Genomic DNA, 22,365 nt, shown 5'->3' on the forward strand with positions numbered 1-22,365 from the left:
TCATATATCAAATTGAAGCTTAGAACATAAGCTTTACTCTAACAAAAAAGTGTTAAAATTCTTAATTAGTTGAACTAAAAGGCTACATGTTGTTGGAGTTGGTGCTGTAGCATTGCGCATAGCATGCTGTTAGATGGTCTAGATCTAGCCATGAGATCATACTGTCATGCACATACCACCATATCTGGCAAAACAAAACACTGCTTCACATGTATTACATTGTACGAGTCCTTTACACATTAAAAGATAGGGAGTAATGAAGCATCTTGTAGATACATTGTTTTGCCATGTAAATAGTCTAACATAGAATGAAACATTTCTGTATTTCTTTGTTGGCAAAAACGGTGTATCATACAGATAAGGCGTTCTGCCATGTGAACACTACCGTAGTGGTAAAAATTTACTAAACCCAAAACACTACATCATAATGAAAGCCTCTTCTACCAGATAAACACTGACGTGCTGAACACATAGCTACAGTCAAGCAGAAGACTGCTTCTTATAAAAGGACCGTTTTGCCATAAAATAAAGTGCAGAACAAAGTATCTCAGTCAACATAATGCGTTTTGCCATACCAAAACACACAAAAAGGCAAAAAGACCACAATTTGTATAGTTGTATCTTGATAATGGAGCCACGTGCGAAAACGAGACCGGGCTATACGAAAAGAGCGCCCCCAACTTACCCAGACAACTGTTTTTCTCAAAAACACCACAAAATTAGTTGCACTGTTTTGCCATAAGACGGCCGCCCGTCCGTTAGGCAGCTTCGTGAAAAAGAACTTGTGGGGGATTCAGCATTCCCCGAAACTTGACGACTTCGACAAGTTACAATCTTACCAATGGCTGAAATCAATAACAACCAATCCAACCATTAAACCTGGTTTTTCTGTCCAAAAAGGTACAATTTGAAAAGTAGCCCCCCACTACAGTCCCGCCCACCCCATCTCGCCAACTTAGCAACATAGGGCGCCCTCTATCGTTTCCTGTTATTATAAGTGATTGGGTAAGTCGGGTGCCTAGTAAATGAACAATTGTAATTCAGTTATGGTGCGTCTAGGAACTTCTTGACATTGTTGGAATTTTTAGATGCTGTTGTACCTTGATACATGTTGCGAAGGAAAACGTAACGGCAAAAGGTTTGTTTACAATACTTTTTGCACGATATTTAATTTTTTCTCATATGAATTGAATGACCACATACACGATGGATATTGATGTTGTTTTTCAATTTTAATTTCACTTCTTAAATAAATGTATTTTTCATTATTTTTGTTGGGTAAGTTCCTGGGCCAGGCTCCATGATTTTCATTTTTCTACCTCCATGATTTTACACTCCATACACACAGACACCAGCAGTTGAGTTAGGGAGTCCGGCACTTTTGAAGTTTTTCCAGAGCACCTACAAAAAATTGGTATCAATGGAAAGCTTGTCCCATCATGAGTAATTTGATAGTAAAGAAAAAAAATTGCTAGGTTCATTTTTCACAAATGACAAAGAAATATAAATAGGGATAACAAGTTTCCGTATTTTATGGCGTTGCGCCACCACTTTTTCATTCGATATGAAATAATAATATAGTAAAGTATCTAATTTACCTCGATGAGATGTCCCTTTTTCTAAAAATTAGTGAAAAAGTGGGGGCGCCATACGGAAAGTTATCCATAAATAGGCCTTATTATCCTTAAAAGTTGTTTTTCGGGCGGGGGGGGGGGTGGCGTCTTATTAATTTCACCATTTTGTTGAAACCAGGGACGAAGCACTTGACAACAAAATTGGTCGATCCATACCTGCGCGATAAATTTCAAATTAAATAAACAAATAAATTTGTAAATAAATAAATAAAACATGAGTGCAAATATATATCTGATGTCAATTTTGAGTAGTTTTTTGTTTTGTATCCTTTTGTTTTCCTTCGATTAAACATTAAAAAACAACAATAATTGACTTATTTTTTTCTGTTTTGGATTTTCTGTGGGACCAAAAGAAAATAACAATTTAAAGTTAACCACTTTTAAAGAGCGTAAACTATTATGTGTGCAACAACAGAGCACGATGGTAGAAATAGATGAACAGATACATGTACCGCCATCATAAGCTGTGCTCTAGTCTGTTCTAACTCTCAATTTCATAAATTCATAGTTGTCAATCAAACGAAAGATTGTAAACGTGCAAGTTAAATGTGTTTGTAATAATAAATATTAATTTAGGTGCTGGAAATCAGAGCTGAGTGTAAGTCTAACATTTTGAATTCACTCTCCTCACCCCTCAGCTCAGGCTTGAAATTTCAACTTTGTGAAAGGGCAAGGCCAATTTAATTTTGCAAAAGGGTACTTCATCGGAAAATCTTTAAAAGTTTGTGTGAGACTTTTAAAAGGGCTCTGAGGCCAAGAACAAGGGGCAACAGAAGCAATGGCCTTCCATCGCCAATTTCCAGGCATGTATTCTGCCATTCAGTTGAACAAAAACAATTATTTTCATTCTTTTTTTCTTGCATATGGATCAATTGTCACAGATCATCGACCATGCTTAATTCTCTCCGCTGAGTGTTTACGGCATTTCATCATGGACGCCACAGACGATACTCTCCGTCAGCAATTCCAGGCTCTTCAGGAGCAGCAACAAAAGAAACTACTCCGACGAAAACAGCGACAAGAAGAGAAGAATAAGAAGGAACTAGTAGCTAAGGAGAGGGAAGAGAATGGGAAAAAGACCAAGGATGGATCTGAACCCGGTGGTCTTAGGTTAAATGATGACCTAGAGTTAAAGGTGCGTGATTCTACTTAGGCCTAAATAATAATAATAATAATAATATTGGCTTCTTATATAATGCTCAGGTCTGTGCGCAGTGACGCTCATGGTGCTTCAACATTATTACCCCTGATCACTTGGCCTTAAATCATTTCTTAAACCATCTTAGCTCCCTGGGGAGTATGCAGCCTGTGCCGCCAAATATGTAGCGCACTAAGGTAATCAATGGCAAGAACCCACTCTGCCCTCACAGGTGAGTAGAAATTTCAAAGGGCTGTTTAATTTCAAAGTGTTTTTTACGCATCCTGCAAGATCCAACTTGCCTGGTTTTGCAATATCGGACTTTTCAAACTTTAGATCGGACATACCACCATAATCAGAGTCGGGTGTTGAGTTGCCATAATGAGATGGATTGTGTTACAATTGTGATGAAGGATCCTTGCAAGTAACCACTCAAGAAGGGTAAATGGAGGATTTGAGACTGTTGCGGTTGGTACTTTGGTGTTTTAGATGTGTACTTTCCACATCTATCCAGCTACTTGTCATGCCAGCCTATTCAGTATCTAGACAAGGGTGCGGCTGCCGACGGTGGACGGTTTGTGTGCTCAATGGGTGCAGAAAAGACCACTCTGAAGAGGGTATGGATTAAATCTTGTTCTTTTTATTTTCAGTTGAGTGAACCTGTTATAAATGACATTAAGTTTGATGAGGAACTTACAGCTCATCTCAACGGTCAGATTAGGGTAAGTTCAGAAGTTAGAAAGTCAATTTGCTTCAGGAATAACAAGAAAATTACAACTATTTGTCACTTTGAGTTAAACCTTTTTACCCATTGATATCTTGTGAGTGTTACCTGACTTTTGCTTTAATTGGTTATGGTACTTTTTGTACAACACAAAATACATAATGATGGTAGAAAGCTTCCCTTGCGCTGTAGTTTTTGTGAATTGAGTTATTAGTTATTAACAATTTCACGAAAACATTGCTCTGTGATTTCACTTTCTCAAGGAGCTTAAAGATGAATCGGGACGGTTATACAAGCTTCTGAGTGAGAGAGACTACGAGATCAGGAAGCTGAAGAAACAGAGAGATGAGGACAGGCTAGCTCTAGGAGGTAAATACAAAGCTCAGAGAGCATCCGATTCTTCCAATTCGTGTATCATGGATAAGGTTAGGTTGTCTTAAGATGTGTAAATAGTTCATGGCCTTTCCGAACCATTTATTTTGTTGGCAGGGAAGTTATTCTGGCATTTTTGTTGAAACTGCTTTAAATCAAATTTAAGTAAACGCCAGATTTCAAATCGGTGACTTTTAAGATGCAAAAGGGAGACCCCCAACCAATGTTGTAGTGAAACATAGAATTCCAAACAATGAGACCTAGATCTGTCCATCTGAGAGCGGATCAAGTCCTCACAAGATCAAGACAAGACCTAGCTGAGAATGCAAAACAGATTTGTAGACATTTTTGAGGCATGCAACAATGACATAGATTCCCAACAATGAGACCTAGATCTCTCAACCTGAGACCGAGAAAAGTTCTCGCAAGATCTGAACCAAGCATAATGGGGCCTAAATTCATAGAGCTGATTAGGTAATGCTTAGCAATGTTCTGCTTAGCAGAAATGAGCGGGATACCAGCCACAACTTGTACATGTGACGCTGTATTTTGGCTGGTAAGCTTGCTGGTAAGTTTGCTTAGCTACCTTTTGTGTTGAAGCAGCTCTATGAAATTGGGCCCAGCTTGGGCCCACGCTGAGACTCGAGACTGCCAAAACGGTCTTGAGGCAGTTTTGAGAACTATGACGGACACTGCCATCAACAAAATCTGATGAATGAAAGTTCATTGTGGATTTCATTTTTCAAGGTGGAGGGTTTGCAAGTGACACCGCGGCAACCAAGATAGTGGACCTCTCCAAGAAAAATCGAGAGCTGACAGCGGAACTGGAGGGTGAGAAAACCAAAGTGAAGCAGCTTCTTCGTAAGGTCAGAGACAAAGAGAAAGAAGTTAGGGAGGCTCTTCAACAGTCACAGCCTGGAGAGATTGGAGGCAAGAGCACCCATCAGAAAACGCCACTGAGTGAGGAACAATCCATCGACCAGGTATTTTTTATACACCCTCCAAATATTCAGAGATTTCCTGCTAGTATGAAACAGTCATGTTAACTTGAAAAGTCTCAAACATCTGCCATCTTTTGTTGCATCTATTCTGTCATCAATCACTCCTGGAATTTCATCTTTGAGATGGCAAGGCCATTTTTATTTTGCAAATATGGCATTTCCATTGGAAAAATCTGAAAGTCTATGGGATCTTTTGAAGGGGGCACCAAGGCCAAGACCAGGGCAACAGAGGCTGTAGTGCCAGGTAGTTGTGATCTGCACATACCAGTATGCTTCGTTTTTGACAGGGCAAGGGCACCAAGGCAAAGACCAGGGCACTAGAGGCTGTGGCCTCTAAGTAGTTGCGATCTTCACAGACCTGTACACTTCGTTTTTGACAGGGCAAGGGCGCCAAGGCAAAGAACAGGGCACTAGATGCTGTGACCTCCAGCTAATGGCCAGCTTGGTCAATTCTAATTGAATTGAATGACTTGTATTGTGTAGTACCTATTGTAGTTGTTACCAAGTTTGTTTATGAAGAAAACGCCGGATGTAATTGTTCCACCAGGCAGCGTCGATGGCTGCAGAGTTGAAGACACTTCAAGACAGCCTAAACAAGAGCCAAGCCAAGCAGACCGACTTCAGGAATCAAGTCAACTTACTTAAACAGGAACTCAAGGTGGCTCATAAGGTAATCAAGTGACAGAGTGACACTGTCTTGGTGTAAAGGAATGTTGGAATCTGTTTGATTTTATGTCCGTCACAAGTTCAGGAACCTAAAAAATCCAAAGAATGTTTGAACGTTATTGAGACCTTACATAGTTTGTTTGAATGCCATGTGGATTGTGTTTCAACGATAAATCTGTTCAAGCTGCCCAGGAATCGGCCTGGATGGCACAGTGTATTTCTCACATTGGACAAACCCGTGGTCACAACATCTCGAGCCGAGTTCGGCCCGAGTAGCGTCAATTATTTATATTCATTCAACTAAAAAAGTGTGTAGTACCTGAGAAACCTAATCTACTTGACAAACTGGAACTGGTGACCATAGAAGTAGGTGGGGAAAGATACCACTAAGTCACCCTCCCCCCCCCCACCCATTCCCCACATCTCAAAATCTGTAATGAAAAATTGTTTCTTTGTTTGTGTTTGAAGGTTCTTTCTAAGGAGCTAGGTGAGAATGTTAACATTCAGAACCTCCTGAATGATAGCAGTAACTGGAGAGGTAGAGCTCAGCAGATTATTCTGCTGCAAAACAAGGTAAGTAGAATGTAGAGTCAGTTTGTGGAAACCCCCAGCTCAGGACTATTAAGGTCGTTAGGCTCTTTGGGCTCAACCTTGCTTAGGCCCCCAGAGGACAGGGTTGCTGGCTGGATGCTCCGGGTGGCGATAGCTGTGCCCTGCAAACTTTACTCTTCTTGCGCAGATTTTTGCAAAAAAATACCAGCTGATCGTCCGATTTTTCGAAAAAGTGGAGGATGAGGGCCTTTTTATTTATTATTTTTTATTTGTTTTATAAAAGGGTCGCTTAATATTTCAAATCAAACAGGCCACCAATTCTTCAATTTGAACCCACCGCAAACTTATTTTTAATCTGTTTGTTGCATGAGCACTATTAAAAGATTTGCTGGTAGGCATGCACTTATATTGTTTTATGAAACAGATGGTTACACGTGTTCGAGAGCATCACAGTAGATTCAGGAAAAACCCTTAGGCCACTCCCTTTGAAAGGATGGATCAAAGAAAAACTTTTTTATTTTTATTAAAAAAAAAAAATCGAAAAAACAAAAAAATAGTTTTAAAAAAAGCAGGCGGCCCCAACTGGTGTTTTGTTTTATTTGGCCTAAACTTGGGGTATCTTCCCTCCAGACATCAACAATATAGCAAAGCATTCTGATGTTGTAAACATCAAGTTTTTTTTTTCTAGAACAGATTTAATGTCCATGCTTCGCTCGGAAAAAAATAGCACTGATTCAAGAGTGGCCGCGAAGAGCTGTAACTTCAGGTGTCTACTCATGTTTGTGCACCATACCATGTTTTGGTTCCATGAGAATGAATTTGTGATCATCTTGATAGTTGGTAGTAGTCAGCTCTCTCTAGTATTTGTGGATATCTTGGGAAGTCATTAATAGTTAGATATCTTCTGCTTCCAGCTTATGAGACAAAATACTTACCCCCCCCCCCCCCCGCCCTCTCAACTTCCTCTCACCAGGTCTCTGAGCTGAATCAACAAATAGATCAGTTTAAAAGTCGCCCAGGGACTGAGATGAGCTTGGAGGAGCAGTTCATGACGATGGAGTTCTCTGAGGGGAGGTCGTCTATCACGTCTGCCCTGCCGAGAAGCACCAAGGGTGTAGGGAAGATGGACGAACGTCAGAGACAAAGACTCAGACAACAGGAGAAGGATAAACGAGAAGAGAAAGAGGTGAGATGTTTATCTAATATACTTTCTCCTCAGATTGATTTCTCCGTTTTCAACTGTAATTCTGCTATTTACCTGGTTTTTTTTGTCTTGTTTTATTATATCTAAGATTAAATTCATAAGAAAATGAAGATGAAACTGTATGGAACACCCAAGATGGCAGAGTTGGGCTTTCAAAACCAAGGATAAATGTTTAAAAAGCAGCCTTCGCACTCGGAAACTTTCGCGTTCGCAATCTATCACGCTTTGCGCCCGCAAGCTTTCACGCTTTGAGCTCATATTTTAGGTTTTTCTTCCCAACAGCCTATCACATCCCCGTCTCCTGAAACCTGAAAGATTTATTATATTTCTATGCTGGTACTCGCTAAAAGCCTGTTCAGCAACTTACCGTTGATTGAGGTGTGGTGCCTTTAACAGACCGATCCATTGCTCCGCCCCATTGCGTATTGACCAATCACAACGCAACAAAGGTCCAACACTAATGTCCGACATGCGTGCGAGTATCTTAGCTGTGCAGAAAGGCATTGGAGAGCCCCATGTGTTCTTGCTGACACGTGTGTCGTGGACGGAGCCTACTGGACACTTGTGCAAGGTGCTCAATACATTATGTTGTGCAAGTAAATATTACATTTTTCTCAACCACATTTGACTCCTTTCACAATCAAAATCGTCTTTTTTTCAGAAAGCAACTATAGAATTGAAGACTTTGGAAGAGGATTACCGTAAGCAAAAGGAGAAACTTGATGCGTCCAAAGCGCGTAATAAAGTGTTGTCCAATGAGGTGAAGGCATTGAAGCAGCAGAATTCCACGTTGCTAGACAAGGGAAAACACGACAATGAGCTGATTGAAGCGCTACTGGTGAGTAATGGTCGCCAAGGTTGAAAAAAATCCACAAAACAGCAAGGCTTGTAGCTCAAATTATTTACGAGACCAGACATTTGTGATGCAGTCAAGCTGAATGAGTCGATTGTCAGAATCATCAGTGATCTTCGGAGTTAGTTTTACTTCCAGCCGTCTAAAAATAATTTACTAAACAAAATTTAAATCTTTTTTCACACAATTATTTAAGAGTATTTGACAAAAAAGTTGTAAATAATGGTGAAAAATCTAACGTTAGATTCGCCTTCAGAGAGTCCATAATAAATCTCTTTTCTTGGTAGAATGTGGTTCTAAAAGTCAGGCATGTGATTTCTTAGGATTTGTCCCGACTTCAGGATTATTTTTTTTTAAAGTAGCTCCTGTGTTTATAACTATCGCTGCTGTACTGTTTCAATTTCCAGGGCCAGCAGGACCAGCTTAAGAAGCATCTAGACCTAAGCACCAAGCAACACCAAGATGCTAAGAAGCTCCAGGAGCATGCTGGTAAGCAGCTACAACTACGCAGCCAACAGGAAGCCAACACGGTAGACCAACTTAGACTCATCGTCAAGGAGAAAGAGGCTAAGGTTCAAAGGCTGGAGGATGAAGTACTGGAAATGAGAAGAATGGTCAGTTTAACGCCTCCCCCCTTCCCGATCTCTACCCCCTTCCCATGGCTCCCTTCTCCCTGACATCCTCTTGTGACAGCCTGGAAATTATTGAGAGCATTCTCTTTAGTTCATAATGTTTTCATTGAAAAGTGTTTTGTGTTTTACTTCCCAGTTTAATAGGCATCGTGAAACTCACTTATTTAAGTTTTCTCCAGAAGATGATCGGAGCATACTGATTGAAACGTCGAGTTGAAACCAACGGTTCTTTTCAGATCCACCCAAAATTATTAAGAGATTATCATTACACGGTGTTACCGCAAACCTTTTCTATATCACTTGTTTAAAATGTTTCCTTTGTGGTTTTTATTTGTTTTGTTGTAGCGCTTTGTAACAGCTGGAAAAGGCGCTTTGCTGAATGCTTGTTAATAATGTCCATAATAATGTGCACATTCAGGATGTTAATAATAATAATACAACATTTATTATTATTTGCATTTCACCAGAAACATGTTCAAAAACACACTTTACTAAGATACACTCGCAATAAGTCACCACAATAGAATAAAACAGAAAAGAGTAAAAACAAAATATCATACACAAATACATGTAAAACAAAACTTAGCCTAAAGCTTGATCAAAAAAACAAAAAGTCTTAAGCTTAACCTTAAAGACAAAAAGACACTTTAAAAACCTCCAGACTCAGTTTTTGATATTTCATATTTACTCTTTCAGCAAGAACAGCAGCTTCAGAGGTTGCAGCATAACGGCTTTACCGACACACCCCTTGACAGACCCCAGAGCAGAACCCCAAGCAGATCCCTCACAATCACATCAATGGATAGACCACTTAGTGCAGAGAGACACAGTGGGTTGTCTCATGGGTCACCAACACCTCCGCAGTCAAGGTAACGTAAACATTCTTGATGTTCTTATCTAATAAGCCATTTGCGAGATAGATTGATTAATTACTTAGATAAGGGTTTTTTTTTGCCTTTGCTTTTTAGATTGTTTCTCTATGAAGCGCCCTGAGCGTCTTTTAGGCAGACTTTGTCGCTATATAAGTTTTCTTTATTATTATTTATTATTAAGATCATGACTGGTACAATGACTTGCTATAGTCACAGTGGTAACTCGTGATCAAGCACGTCATTGTATATTAAAATCTAACATGCAAATGGCTTATTTATTGATATATTTATAGATCATGTCTGGTACAATGACTTGCTATAGTCACAGTGTAACGCTTACATTTGAATACCTCAAACAGTTGCTACACTGTATGTCAAATGGGTAGGGGCAAGCCTTTGCATAACAACCTCCAGATGAGCAGACCCTGGTACCATTGCGCCAGACACATCCATTCAGAATTGTGTATGGCTGTTCACCCTCTCTTACAAACAATGCAAAAGCTTGCCCCGAATCATGGGACATGGCAACTGGCGATTGTCTGAGGAATTCAAATTTTAGTGGTAACTCGTGATCAAGCACGTCATTGTATATTAAAATCTAACATGCAAATGGCTTATTTATTGATGGTCTAGGACCTCAAATCTCATCCCCAATAAATTTATACAAATTATAACCTTTTTCCTACTTTTGACCACTAATGTTTCAAATTTGCTTTTAGGCAAGGGATACGACCTCCAACCGGCCAGCGGGGATCATCTAGACTGAGTAATGGAGATACACCAAGTAGAGGATCCTCAAGGGGTACACGGCCCACCAGTGCTGGGTAAGTTATCATTCAATATCAATTACTCGTCAAATCTTAGTTGTAACTTAAACGTACTGGAAACTTTTGGTAATCATCTAAGACCAGTGTTGGTCTTACTTGGTGCATCGCTTCTTTTTGCAATATTTGTATCTGCCTTTTGTGACTTTTAATTTGTTTGATGTTTATGGTGCTTTTAAACTTGTGCGACGATGTAATTTCTTCTTTTGGGAGAGTAGTAAAAAAGTTTCTAATGTTACGTGTTCTTAAAGACACTGGACACCTTTGGGAAACGTGAAAGACCAGTCTTCTCACTTGGTGTGTTCAACATATGCACAAAATAACAAACATATGAAAATTTGAATTCAATTGGTTGTCGAAGTTGCGAGATAATAATGGAAGAAAAAACACCCTTGTCACACGAAGTTGTGTGCTTTCTGATGCTTGATTTCGGGACCTCGAATTATAAATCTGAGGTCTCGAAATCAAATTCATGGAAAATTAGTTCTTGCTCGAAAACTACGTTATAGTTCAGAGGGAGCCTTTTCTCACAATGTTTTATACTATTAACACCTTTCTTCGCTTGTTACCAAGAAAGTTTTTATGCTAACAATTATTTTGAGTAACTACCAATTGTGTCCTTTGCCTTTAAGTTTTGTGTTATCAATTACATCTTTGTACTGACTTGATTCATTTTGTGTCACCCCTTGAAGGAGCGTAACATCAGCATCAGGTGAGGGGTCCGAAGACTGGAGGAGACAGTTACAACAATACAGGTCACTGTGTCAGGTTGCTGAGGTAGAGCGAGATAAGCTTATGGAGCTTGTTCAGATCCTTCAGAACAGGTCAGAAACATTCTAGTTTGAAGATTTCAAATTTTCTCAAAACCTCCTAATTATTTCTATTCATTTTTCATTTAATTTATTGTGATTGTGAAGCCAAGGACACTCAGAAAAGCAAACTTAATCACTATATTAGCCAAGAACCAAATGGAGAGAAGACACTGAAGAAAGTTTAAACACTCTCCCCTCGACAATCCATCCCTCCAATAAATTTGTTTTCCATTTAAAGACACTGGACACTTTTGGTAATTGTCAAAGACCAGTTTCTCACTTGGTGTATCTCAACGTATGCATGAAATAACCAACCTGTGAAAATTTCAGCTCAATTGGTCGACAAAATTGCAAGATAATATTGGAAGTTGTGTGCTTTCAGATGCTTGATTTTGAGACCTCAAAATCTTATTCTGAGGTCTCAAAATCAAATTCGTGGAAAGTTACTTCATTCTCGAAAACTATGGCACTTCAGAGGGAGCCGTTTCTCACAATGTTTTGTACCATCAACCTCTCCCCATTACTCGTAACCAAGAGAGGTTTTATGATAATAATTATTTTGAGTAATTACCAATAGTGTCCACAGCCTTTACATGCCTGAAGTCGACTGTTTGTGACACTCACTCTCTCTTCTTTCACAGGGCTGATGATGCCAACATCAAAACCACCGAAGCACAAAGCAACCTTCAAGAAGTCAAACAGAGGAACGTGTGGCTTGAGAAACAACTAGGCAAGGTCAAAGTTGAGAGTAGCAGCGGTAAAGGGGTGAAGAAGTCATTGACGGTGAAGTCAACAACGACGATGATGTCAGGAGGATACGTAACAGATGAGGAGTTGGTGAATAAGGAGCTGTCACTCAACCACCAGACTCTAGATGAGCTACAGACAAGGTAGGTTCATGTTTATTCATTTGTTTTCATGAATTATTCATATATTCGGTTGATTGTGAGAGGGTCTATTAAGCGGTTGCTTTAATATGTAATGGTTTGGCTTTACTCTGACTTTGTACCTATGTTTGGAGGTGAGTTAACCATTCACATTGTTTGTGACTACGTATATAAATTTAGTATTCATCGATGTTTGCTAGGTGATCAAAATGATAAGTAATTCAGCACGCAGACATCTAACCATGTAGGCACTGTGAGCAATGGACTATATGAGTTTATATTTTTGAAAATGTATCCATTTTTGCCAGGTGATTATTCTTTTGAATAATTATGTATGCAAATATCTAACCATTAGTACTGGGCGAGTAGTGAAATTTTGTTATTCGGATACCGCTGGCCAACTATCCGAAATTAACCGGATATTCGAATAGTTTTTTCGCCGCTAGAGGGCGCTATTAAAAAAAAATTTTTTTTAAAATGGGATCTTATGGGCGGATTGATATTAGATTTAGACAGTGTCACTCGGTTCATTCATAAAATGACCGGATCTAATTTAAAGATGGCGATTTGCTTTTTCTTCTGATCGTGATTGACTCTACGTGAAGGAAAACTTTTATAATCTTTGAACAAAATACGTCGGAAATGTCATTGTTTTAACTCTTCACGGAGGTGAGCATAGTTAAATACTTAATTTATGCTGTTTTATGCCGTCTTAATAGAAGTTTCATAAGGATTCAGACAAAACATTCATATCAGTTGTCGCCCGACGTCCGCGGATATTCGGATATTAAAGAATATCCGGTTACTTGGTTGTAATTACAGAACTATCCGGTTTATAAATAGGTATTCGCGCCCTATGCGGATATCCGGTTAAGAAAAAAAAGGCATTCGCGGTTACGGATAGGAAAACCTATTCGCCATTAACCGGATATTCGAATAATTCGCCTAGGCCTACTAATCATGTAGTCATTGTTAGCAAATGACTATGAGTCTATGTATTGAATATTCATAAGTGTTTGTTAGGTGGTCATACTTATGAATAATTCAGTATGTATACAAACAATGAAGACACTGTTTGTTAGCAATTATTAGACAATGAGTTGGTATATTGAATATTTATCCATGTTTGTTCGGTGGTCATATTTATAAATAATTCAGTATGTAGACATCTACGTACATGGAGTCACTGTTTGTTAGCAATGACTATGAGTCTATAATGAATATTCATCCAGGTTTGTTAGGTGGTCATGAATAATTCAGTAAGTAGACAAACCAGGAAGTCACTGTTTGTTAGCAATTGACTTTGAGTCTATGTATTGAATATTCATCCATGTTTGTTAAAGGTGGTCATGAATAATTCATTATGCATACATTAATCGTATCAATATGAAGCGCTATAACCATGCCATGCGCCAGGCCCGATACTTCACGGAGGCAACAAAGGCGATTGCCTCCATACCCCCTGGTCATTGCCTTGGTGCCCTTGAAATGCTCCAGTAGAGATTTACAATTTCCTCAAAGGGTGCCCTTTACCAAAGAGAAAATGTCTTGGTGCCCTTGCCCTTTCAAAAAACGAAGCACACGGGCCTGCCATGCAGATACTGTATGTTAGCTCTTGATCATGAGGCTGTAATTGTTATAATATTTATCCGTGTTTACTAAATTGTCGTATTTATAAATAATGCAGTATGCAGACATTAACCATCTTAGTCATTATCTGTCATGTCTGTTAGTAATATGAGGCTACATATTGAATATTTATGTTTTATTCATACTCATGAATTATTCATTAAGCAGAAATTAACCAATAGTAGAAGGGACTGTCCATGTGGTCACTGATTGTTGGCAAACCGACTTATATACGTGAAGCTATTGAATATTCATTTATTATTCATCATCATGTCATCTATTGTAAACCAGTTCAAGGCTTTTCAACATTGAACAGTTTTCATGCATATAGTTTGTTTCGTCCACAGTTTGTAAACTTGTCTTTATTTATAAACCTAAATAGTTCAAGCTTGGATCATGTTTTCTAAATTATTATGAAGCATTGTTGTTGTTTTTTTTTTAGCATATCTACATGAATTTCATGGGTCGAGATTGAAGGGTATGGCAATATTATTTGTTTGACCACGAGTTTGCCAAGATTAAAAGTTCTATAATAGCCTACGACAAGGAGTTGTTAAACAAGTTTTGCTTAGACAAAACAATTTCGGCAAGTTTCTAAGATAAGAGAATATTATATACAAGTGTTTTCTTTTCTGTGAGGTGAATGTTTTCATGCTCTGTATGGAGTTCCTTGAAGGATTAAAATCAACATAAATTCACAGCAAATAAAAACAATGTACAATTTTTTTATTTTTTTTAATTAATATAATTATATAAATTAACAAACGAAAAAGATAAAAACAAAATATGCAGCTGGCCGAGATCATTCATTTCATTCATAAATAAACTACAAAGCTGTTTTTTTCTAGACAGGGAAAGCCACTGAAAACTACTGATTTTGGCTACATTTGGGCTGAAATATCTGGTTCATTTGAGGCATTAATTTGTTCTTCAGTGTAAGGATTATATTATGAACCCATTCCAAAGCTTTTGTGGTTGGAGAGGAAAGCTGCCTATTTTTAATAAATTTGTCATCAGTGATGGAGCAGTAAATTGCAATACGTCAAGCTGACAAGTCATCGTTTACACTTTTGTTAAAAAGCATAAAGAGATGAAATTAAAGTGACACAATGCCTTGGATCGAGCGAGTTGGTCTATTAAAAGCGTTTGAAACCATTTCTTATGAAATGCAAGGTTGGAAAGATGTTTTAAAAAAGAATATAATGATCCACACATTGCACGGTTTTCCTTTTAATTTGCAAACTTTAACACGGACGGCCATTTTGTTGAGTCAAAAATTTGACTCCACAAAATGGTGTGTCGTGTTAGTTCACAACGTATAACAAAAACTGTGCAATTACGAGGCATATTATTTGTGTGGATCATTATATTCTACTTGTAACACATCTTTCTAACCATGCATTTTATAATAAACTGTTTTGAACGCTTTTTATAGACAAACTCGCCCGATCCAAAGGAACGTGTCCCTTAAGTAATGAACCACAAGGGAAATTGAGACAAGATAATTTATTGACAGCTCCTTAACGCATGAGTGGCGACAGTTGTATAGATTGAATAATATGATGAACTAATTGGAAAATAAATGTTAATTTTTGCGTCAGTGACAAAGAATACAATTTGCTTTTACCCATACACCGATTTTTATTAAGCACTGTATACTAAGTACTTTCCTGGGCGTGGTTGATAAAAACATGTACAGAAAAATCACTCCGATGGGTACTTGGGCAGATGACTTACATGTACCACTAGGCCATCAATCTAGACTGGTGGCAAGTTCGACTCCAATGTGTTAGTATCGGGAACCGCTTTACTACAAAACAAACTCTGTTTTCTTTGAGTAGTTATTTGCATCGCCTGCTGCTACCTTGAGTCCTTGATAGACTTGAGACGGAATCCACGAGACATCATCCTTCACCATCCTTCATCTTGACTCGTTTTCAAGTCTTGCAACGTTGACCACTAACACAACTTGAAGACTGTGACATGGAAAACTACAGCTGTGAGATGCTACCTTGAGTCCTTGTTAGACTTGAGACGGAATCCACGTGACATCATCCTTCATTATCCTTCATCTTGACTTGTTTCAAAGTCTGGCAACGCTAACCACTGACACAACTTGAAGTCTGTGACATGGAAAACTACAGGTGTGAGATGAACAGTACTTGCACAGCAAGTATTCTTATCTATGTGGTGAGCCCTATCGGTTTCCTGACAAACGGTCTGTTCATCTTCTTCGTTGTCTGCGCCAAGTCGATGCGAACACCCTTCAACGCCGTCTTGTGTAACCTCTCTGTGAGTGGATTTATGTTCCTTACCTTATCGCTGGCGTGGGCTGCGGATCCGGAGAGGGTGCACAAAGTATATTCATTTTTTCCTGTTGCCCGCATTGCCTCCGGTCTGTTTGTTACCATGATCGCCATGGAACATCTTCTAGCGACGTTCGCAAAAAAAAAACGCTCATCTATTTTCCGGAGCAATTGCCGTCTTGCCGTAATATGTGTCGGAACATGGATCTTTGCTGTGGTTTGTACCGGACTTATAAATTTGTTTTTTATTGTTACCAAACATGCTAGATGGGAAGCTAGAATAACCATTTTACTGTCGGTTATGCTCCTTATGGCAATGATATTTCTCATCATTAACTTTGTCTTGTACTCCTGGACTTTAACAAGACTTTGGAAGCGCCCTCTAGCAAGAGCCGCTTTACAACGCAGAGTTGTTATCAAGTTAGCCATCACAACAATTGCTGTACTCGCTTTCGATACTATTCACCTAGTGCATTTAACCTTGCATTTAGTCGCCACAGAAAAGAACATGGATGCAAATATGATGGTTGCGACTTCAGTCATGGTAACTGTTATGCCATTTGCGTATGGTTTTCTACGAACCAGACTAAATGTAATTACAGAACTGAAAAACCAGTGTTGCTGTAATTGCTGCAAGGAGCTTCACGAACTGACACCGATAGCTACTCATCAGCTTTATGGCCGAGTAGTAAACAGCTCTCCAACAAACATGTGTTTAGAAAATGGAACAAATGACCAAGCTGCCCCACAGACTACTGCCCCAAAGACTGCTGCCCCAAAGACTGTTGCCCTAAACAGTACTGCCCCACAGACTGCTGCTCAACAGACTGCTGCCCCACAGACTTTTGCTCCACCGACTACTGCTCCACAGACTACTGCCCCAGAGACTGCTGCCCACCAGACTGCTGCCCCACAGACTGCTGCACCACAGACTGCTGCCCCACTGACTACTGCCCCACAGACTACTGCCCAGCAACAGACTACTGCCCCGCAACAGACTGCTGCCCCACAGACTGCTGCCTCACAGACTGCTGCCCCACAGACTACTGCCCCACAGACTACTGCCCCACAGACTACTGCCCCGAAGACAAGTGCGCAACAGAGTGCTGCCCCACAGACTTCTGCCCCACAGACTGCTGCCCCACAGACTGCTGCCCCACAGACTGCTGCCCCACAGGCTGCTGCCCCACAGTCTATTGCCCCACCGACTACTGCCCCACAGACTACTGCCCCACAGACTGCTGCCCCACAGACTGCTGCCCAACAGACTGCTGCCCCACAGACTGCTGCCCCACAGACTGCTGCCCCACTGACTATTGCCCCACAGACTACTCCCCTGCAACAGACTGCTGCCCCACAGACTGCTGCCCCACAGACTACTGCCCCACAGACTACTGCCCCACAGACAAGTGACCCACAGACTGCTGCCCCACAGACTACTGCCCCACAGACAAGTGACCCACAGACTGCTGCCCCACACACTGCTGCCCCACAGACTGCTGCCCCACAGACTGCTGCCCCACAGACTGCTGCCCCACAGACTGCTGCCCCACTGACTATTGCGCAACAGAGTGCTGCCCCACAGACTTCTGCCCCACAGACTGCTGCCCCACAGACTGCTGCCCCACAGACTGCTGCCCCACAGGCTGCTGCCCCACAGTCTATTGCCCCACCGACTACTGCCCCACAGACTACTGCCCCACAGACTGCTGCCCCACAGACTGCTGCCCAACAGACTGCTGCCCCACAGACTGCTGCCCCACAGACTGCTGCCCCACTGACTATTGCCCCACAGACTACTCCCCTGCAACAGACTGCTGCCCCACAGACTGCTGCCCCACAGACTACTGCCCCACAGACTACTGCCCCACAGACAAGTGACCCACAGACTGCTGCCCCACAGACTACTGCCCCACAGACAAGTGACCCACAGACTGCTGCCCCACACACTGCTGCCCCACAGACTGCTGCCCCACAGACTGCTGCCCCACAGACTGCTGCCCCACAGACTGCTGCCCCACTGACTATTGCCCCACAGACTACTCCCCCGCAACAGACTGCTGCCCCACAGACTGCTGCCCCACAGACTACTGCCCCACAGACAAGTGACCCACAGACTGCTGCCCCACAGACTGCTGCCCCACACACTTCTGCCCCACAGACTGCTGCCCCACAGACTGCTGCCCCACAGACTGCTGCCCCACAGACTGCTGCCCCACAGACTGCTGCCCCACTGACTATTGCCCCACAGACTACTCCCCCGCAACAGACTGCTGCCCCACAGACTGCTGCCCCACAGACTACTGCCCCACAGACAAGTGACCCACAGACTGCTGCCCCACAGACTGCTGACCCACAGACTACTGACCCACAGACTACTGCCCCACAGACAAGTGACCCACAGACTGCTGCCCCACAGACTACTGCCCCACAGACTGCTGACCCACAGACTACTGCCCCACAGACTGCTGCCCCACAGACTGCTGCCCCACAGACTGCTGCCCCACAGACTGCTGCCCCACACACTGCTGCCCCACAGACTGCTGCCCCACAGACTGCTGCCCCACAAACTGCTGCCCCACAGACTGCTGCGCCACAGACTACTGCCCCACAGACTACTGCCCCACAGACTACTGCCCCACAGACTGCTGCCCCATAGACTACTTCCCTACAAACTACTACAAGGAGTAAAGCCAACTTAGCAGTGACCATTATGACCCTCTTGAATATCAGAAGGAGTGAACATGGTGAATGACTTAAACTGCGGCACTTTGTAATCGTTCAAAGTTTACATCAAACTATTTGACATTAATTGTACAACAACATTTTACTCTATTCATAAATGCTTTCAGTGTAGCTGGACAAATACATGATTTGGAACAATCTTCCTTCTTTTATTAGGGAATCTTATCTCTATTTCGTAAGGCTCTTAAGCTCTATTTTGTTAATACTTGCTTTAATCCATAATTTATTTGATGTGTGCTTGATGGTATAGTTGGTGGTGCACACTTTCTACAAACACAGTATCATTTTGGTAATAGTCAAAAAACAGTATCCTCGCTCGATGTATTCCGACATATGGCATACAATAACAACCCTTTGAAAGTTCAGGTTCAACTGCTCAGACAAGTTGCTCGAAAATAATAAAAGAAAAACATTCTTGTTGCATAGAATTGTGTGCTTTCAGATGCCTGACAATGGCTAGTTACATGCCTGAAGCCTTTCCGATTTTAATTATTTTCGTAAAAAAAATGACTTCTTTCTCTAAAACTACATTACTTCGCGTTTCTAACAATATTTTATAAATCAACAGCTCTCCAGAGCTTGTTGCCAAGTAATTTTCTATTGTCATCACATTTTGTGATTCATGACCTCCCTGTAAACACTGACAGTAGTGAATAGTGGGACATGGGTGGGTTGGCACACAAGCTTGCGGCAATGTTCAGTAGAAATAAATTGACTTACCGGTACATGTATTTCACTTTGTGGGCATCGCAACAATAATGGGTAAACATTTATCACCCTATTTAGGGATGAAAGTTTGAAAACCAATTATGTAGCAGTTATCCTAATGTGTTTTTATACTTATATCAATCAATCACTATGTCCCTGATGAATAATAAAAAAAAGTCCTTGAGTTTCTTAAAATACCAGATATTTCCATGGTAAATGTGGCCCCAGTGTGTCTGACCTAGTTTCTCCCATCAGGGTTTAAAGCAGGACACCAGACTTTCTGCTTCTTCTCACACATACATGTACATGTACACTCATGATTTGCTGAAATGTAGAACAAGGAACCAGTCCAGCAGCTTTATTCCACTAACATGTACTGCTATTCTTTGGGACTCAAGCTTATAAGCTTTGCTTCTTGGTGAGCTCCCTCTGCAGTATCATAAAAGTGTATTTATTTCATCCTGGCTTAACTGTATTATTTTGAACATGTACATATATAATGGCCTGTTTTACAATGTTACCAGTGAAACAATAAACGAACAATTATAAGCTAAATATTGTATTGTGGATACAGTGTACACCCAGATATGTTAAGTTGATTTTTTTAATTTAGTGTAAATTGTCATGCAATGACCTTTTGATCACATTGTGATAATGTTAATTATCTTCAAGTACGCGCTAATCCTCCAATCAGATTCGCATAATGGAGTGGTTATACAAAACCTATATTGCACGGCTAATATCACTACGTGCGTCTTGTGTGTTCTATGTCACGCGCCAAGTGTGCTTGTAGATAAATACGTTATCACATGCGCGCTTGTAGAAATACTTCGGCCTCGTTGGATATGGGACGCAGAAGCGCTATATTTTTTCTATATTCCGCTCCACTTGTGTGATAACTTATATAAAATATACCATTAGGCCTAAACATTTAGCTTTCTGCTAGGGTTAAAACATCAGGTCATTAATTACTGTGTGCGCTAATATTTGCTGTTACAGATTAGGGATTCAGATGGATGAAAACAACGCCTTGAAGTCAGCCGTTAAGAGCACCTTGAAAGCCAAAGAGGAAGATCTTAAACTTTATCATGAGATGATGAGACAAACCAAGGAGGTTTTCCTCCAAGGATTACGTCAGTTCAAACAAGCCAACGCAATAAGCAGCTAACAAGAATAACTAAAGCCGGGTTCCCATTGGATTTTTCTTCTGCGACACACAGAAAGTTACTGTGCCTGGCTTTGGTGTAATTCTACCGTTCGTTCCCATCTGGGCTTGATTTCACAAAGCACTAAGATTCATCAGAAGTTGAGTTGTCAGTATCGCCAAAGTGATTTGTATTGTGTCATCACACCAACAGTTATGATTGATTAGCAGTAAAGATCAATCCTAACTCTTTGTGAAACCGACCCTAAGGACTTATATCCTGCGGAGTTTGCATATAGCGTTTTACAGCGTGGTTGCGGTAGGTTTACAGCGCAGAGCTGAGCTGTTCACATTGGACTTTGTAGCGGGCCTATTAAGTTACCGTAGCTGCGCAGAAGTCTTCTGCGATCTCTTTCGCATGTTAATTTTACATCACAGTCGTGGTAAGTTGACAGGGAGATCAATTTACCATGCGTCCCCATTGGATTTTATTGTTTCATTCTACAGAAAAGTCACGGTACTTTAACAACAACAAAAGTTTCAATTGGAACTCGGCTTAAGTGATGTTTGAAGCTTTGCATGGTGTTGGAAATAAGAAATTATTATTATGATTATTATTATTAAAAAGATTTATATAGCGCAATTCCAAAACAGACCAATGCGCTTTACAATAAACATTGAAATTAAATACGAAAGAAAGCAAATTTATGCACATACATAAAAAGCACAAGAAACAGCACATTAAAGAAGTATAGTAAAAATGTGCAACATAAAAAACCTATGGGAAAAGCTTTGCAAAGAAAAAAATTAAACCAGCAACTTTAAAATAGCTAAAATAGCATAACAATAAAACATTACATGTAGTACACTTGCTGGTAAAGTACAAACATCTTCATGGAAGAGTGTTTGCTCTGATAACAGTTGATGTTTTCTCAACCTGGTTTCAAAATTTCTTAGAAAGTTAAAAAGAATTATTAATAATTACACATGTCCAAATATTGACATGGATAAGGATTTGTTTTGTGTTTGTTTAACAACATTCAATTTGTTTACTTTGAGCGGGTCTTTTTTCCTTGAGAGATGTTATCATTTGTGTTTTCATTCATGTGTCAAAATATTTCAAAATATGTAAGATTATCCTTTGCTTTCTGATAATGTAAGAATGCAGACACACAAATTCTAGTCAGTTCATATACCAGAAAAGTCACAGAACTGACCTCGGTGTTTAAAATGGTTGAACTGTTTTATTGGGATTGTTGAAACATCTCTTTTTTGCTAGACGGTTCTTTTCCTTTACAAATGCAATGGACCTTACAACGTAATGGAGCAATTGTTTACTCAAGTGCAAACACAACCGAGAAGGGATGGCCCAGAAAATTCTTGGGAACAATTAAGGGTTATATCTTTGAAAGGATTGTGTCACCAGACAGTATTCATTGAGGAAGTATTTCAGATTTGTTCCTTAGATAAAAACCCAGATGTATTTAACACAGTCCTGCTAGCTAGGTTGTGATGTAAAAACTCATTACGAGTTGGTTTTCGAGGCCAAATTTGTGTGATACTATTTTTCTTTTATTAAAAAACAATAATTGACATTATTTTTTAGATTTTTTTCTTCCAAACTGACATCAGGCAAACTTTCAGTTCTATTTCATTTTTTTG

General features: G+C 40.3%; 1 protein-coding gene across 1 annotated transcript; it reads left to right on the forward strand.

The window, feature by feature from the left end:
* The first annotated feature begins 1,064 nt into the window (after positions 1–1,064).
* Positions 1,065–21,260, forward strand: LOC117288189 (coiled-coil domain-containing protein 13-like). The gene is made up of 15 exons (XM_033768930.1): positions 1,065–1,138; positions 2,516–2,769; positions 3,423–3,494; positions 3,760–3,865; positions 4,616–4,851; positions 5,417–5,539; positions 6,004–6,108; positions 7,061–7,273; positions 7,953–8,129; positions 8,552–8,758; positions 9,473–9,645; positions 10,368–10,472; positions 11,165–11,296; positions 11,926–12,174; positions 20,559–21,260. Exons 2-15 carry the CDS (start codon positions 2,566–2,568, stop codon positions 20,725–20,727), a joined length of 2,271 nt encoding a protein of 756 aa, XP_033624821.1. The 5' UTR covers positions 1,065–1,138; positions 2,516–2,565; the 3' UTR covers positions 20,728–21,260.
* Positions 21,261–22,365: the final 1,105 nt, after the last annotated feature.

The sequence above is a fragment of the Asterias rubens genome, chromosome 3 (assembly GCF_902459465.1).
Source record: "Asterias rubens chromosome 3, eAstRub1.3, whole genome shotgun sequence".
In the NCBI taxonomy this organism is placed as follows: Eukaryota; Metazoa; Echinodermata; class Asteroidea; order Forcipulatida; family Asteriidae; genus Asterias; species Asterias rubens.

Bases quoted from the DNA above. Each gene is read 5' to 3' on its own strand.
- LOC117288189 (XM_033768930.1), top strand. From the start codon at position 2,566: ATGGACGCCACAGACGATACTCTCCGTCAGCAATTCCAGGCTCTTCAG. The intron at 3,866-4,615 runs GTAAATACAAAG...TCATTTTTCAAG, and splicing joins GGACAGGCTAGCTCTAGGAG to GTGGAGGGTTTGCAAGTGAC. The intron at 10,473-11,164 runs GTAAGTTATCAT...CACCCCTTGAAG, and splicing joins ACACGGCCCACCAGTGCTGG to GAGCGTAACATCAGCATCAG.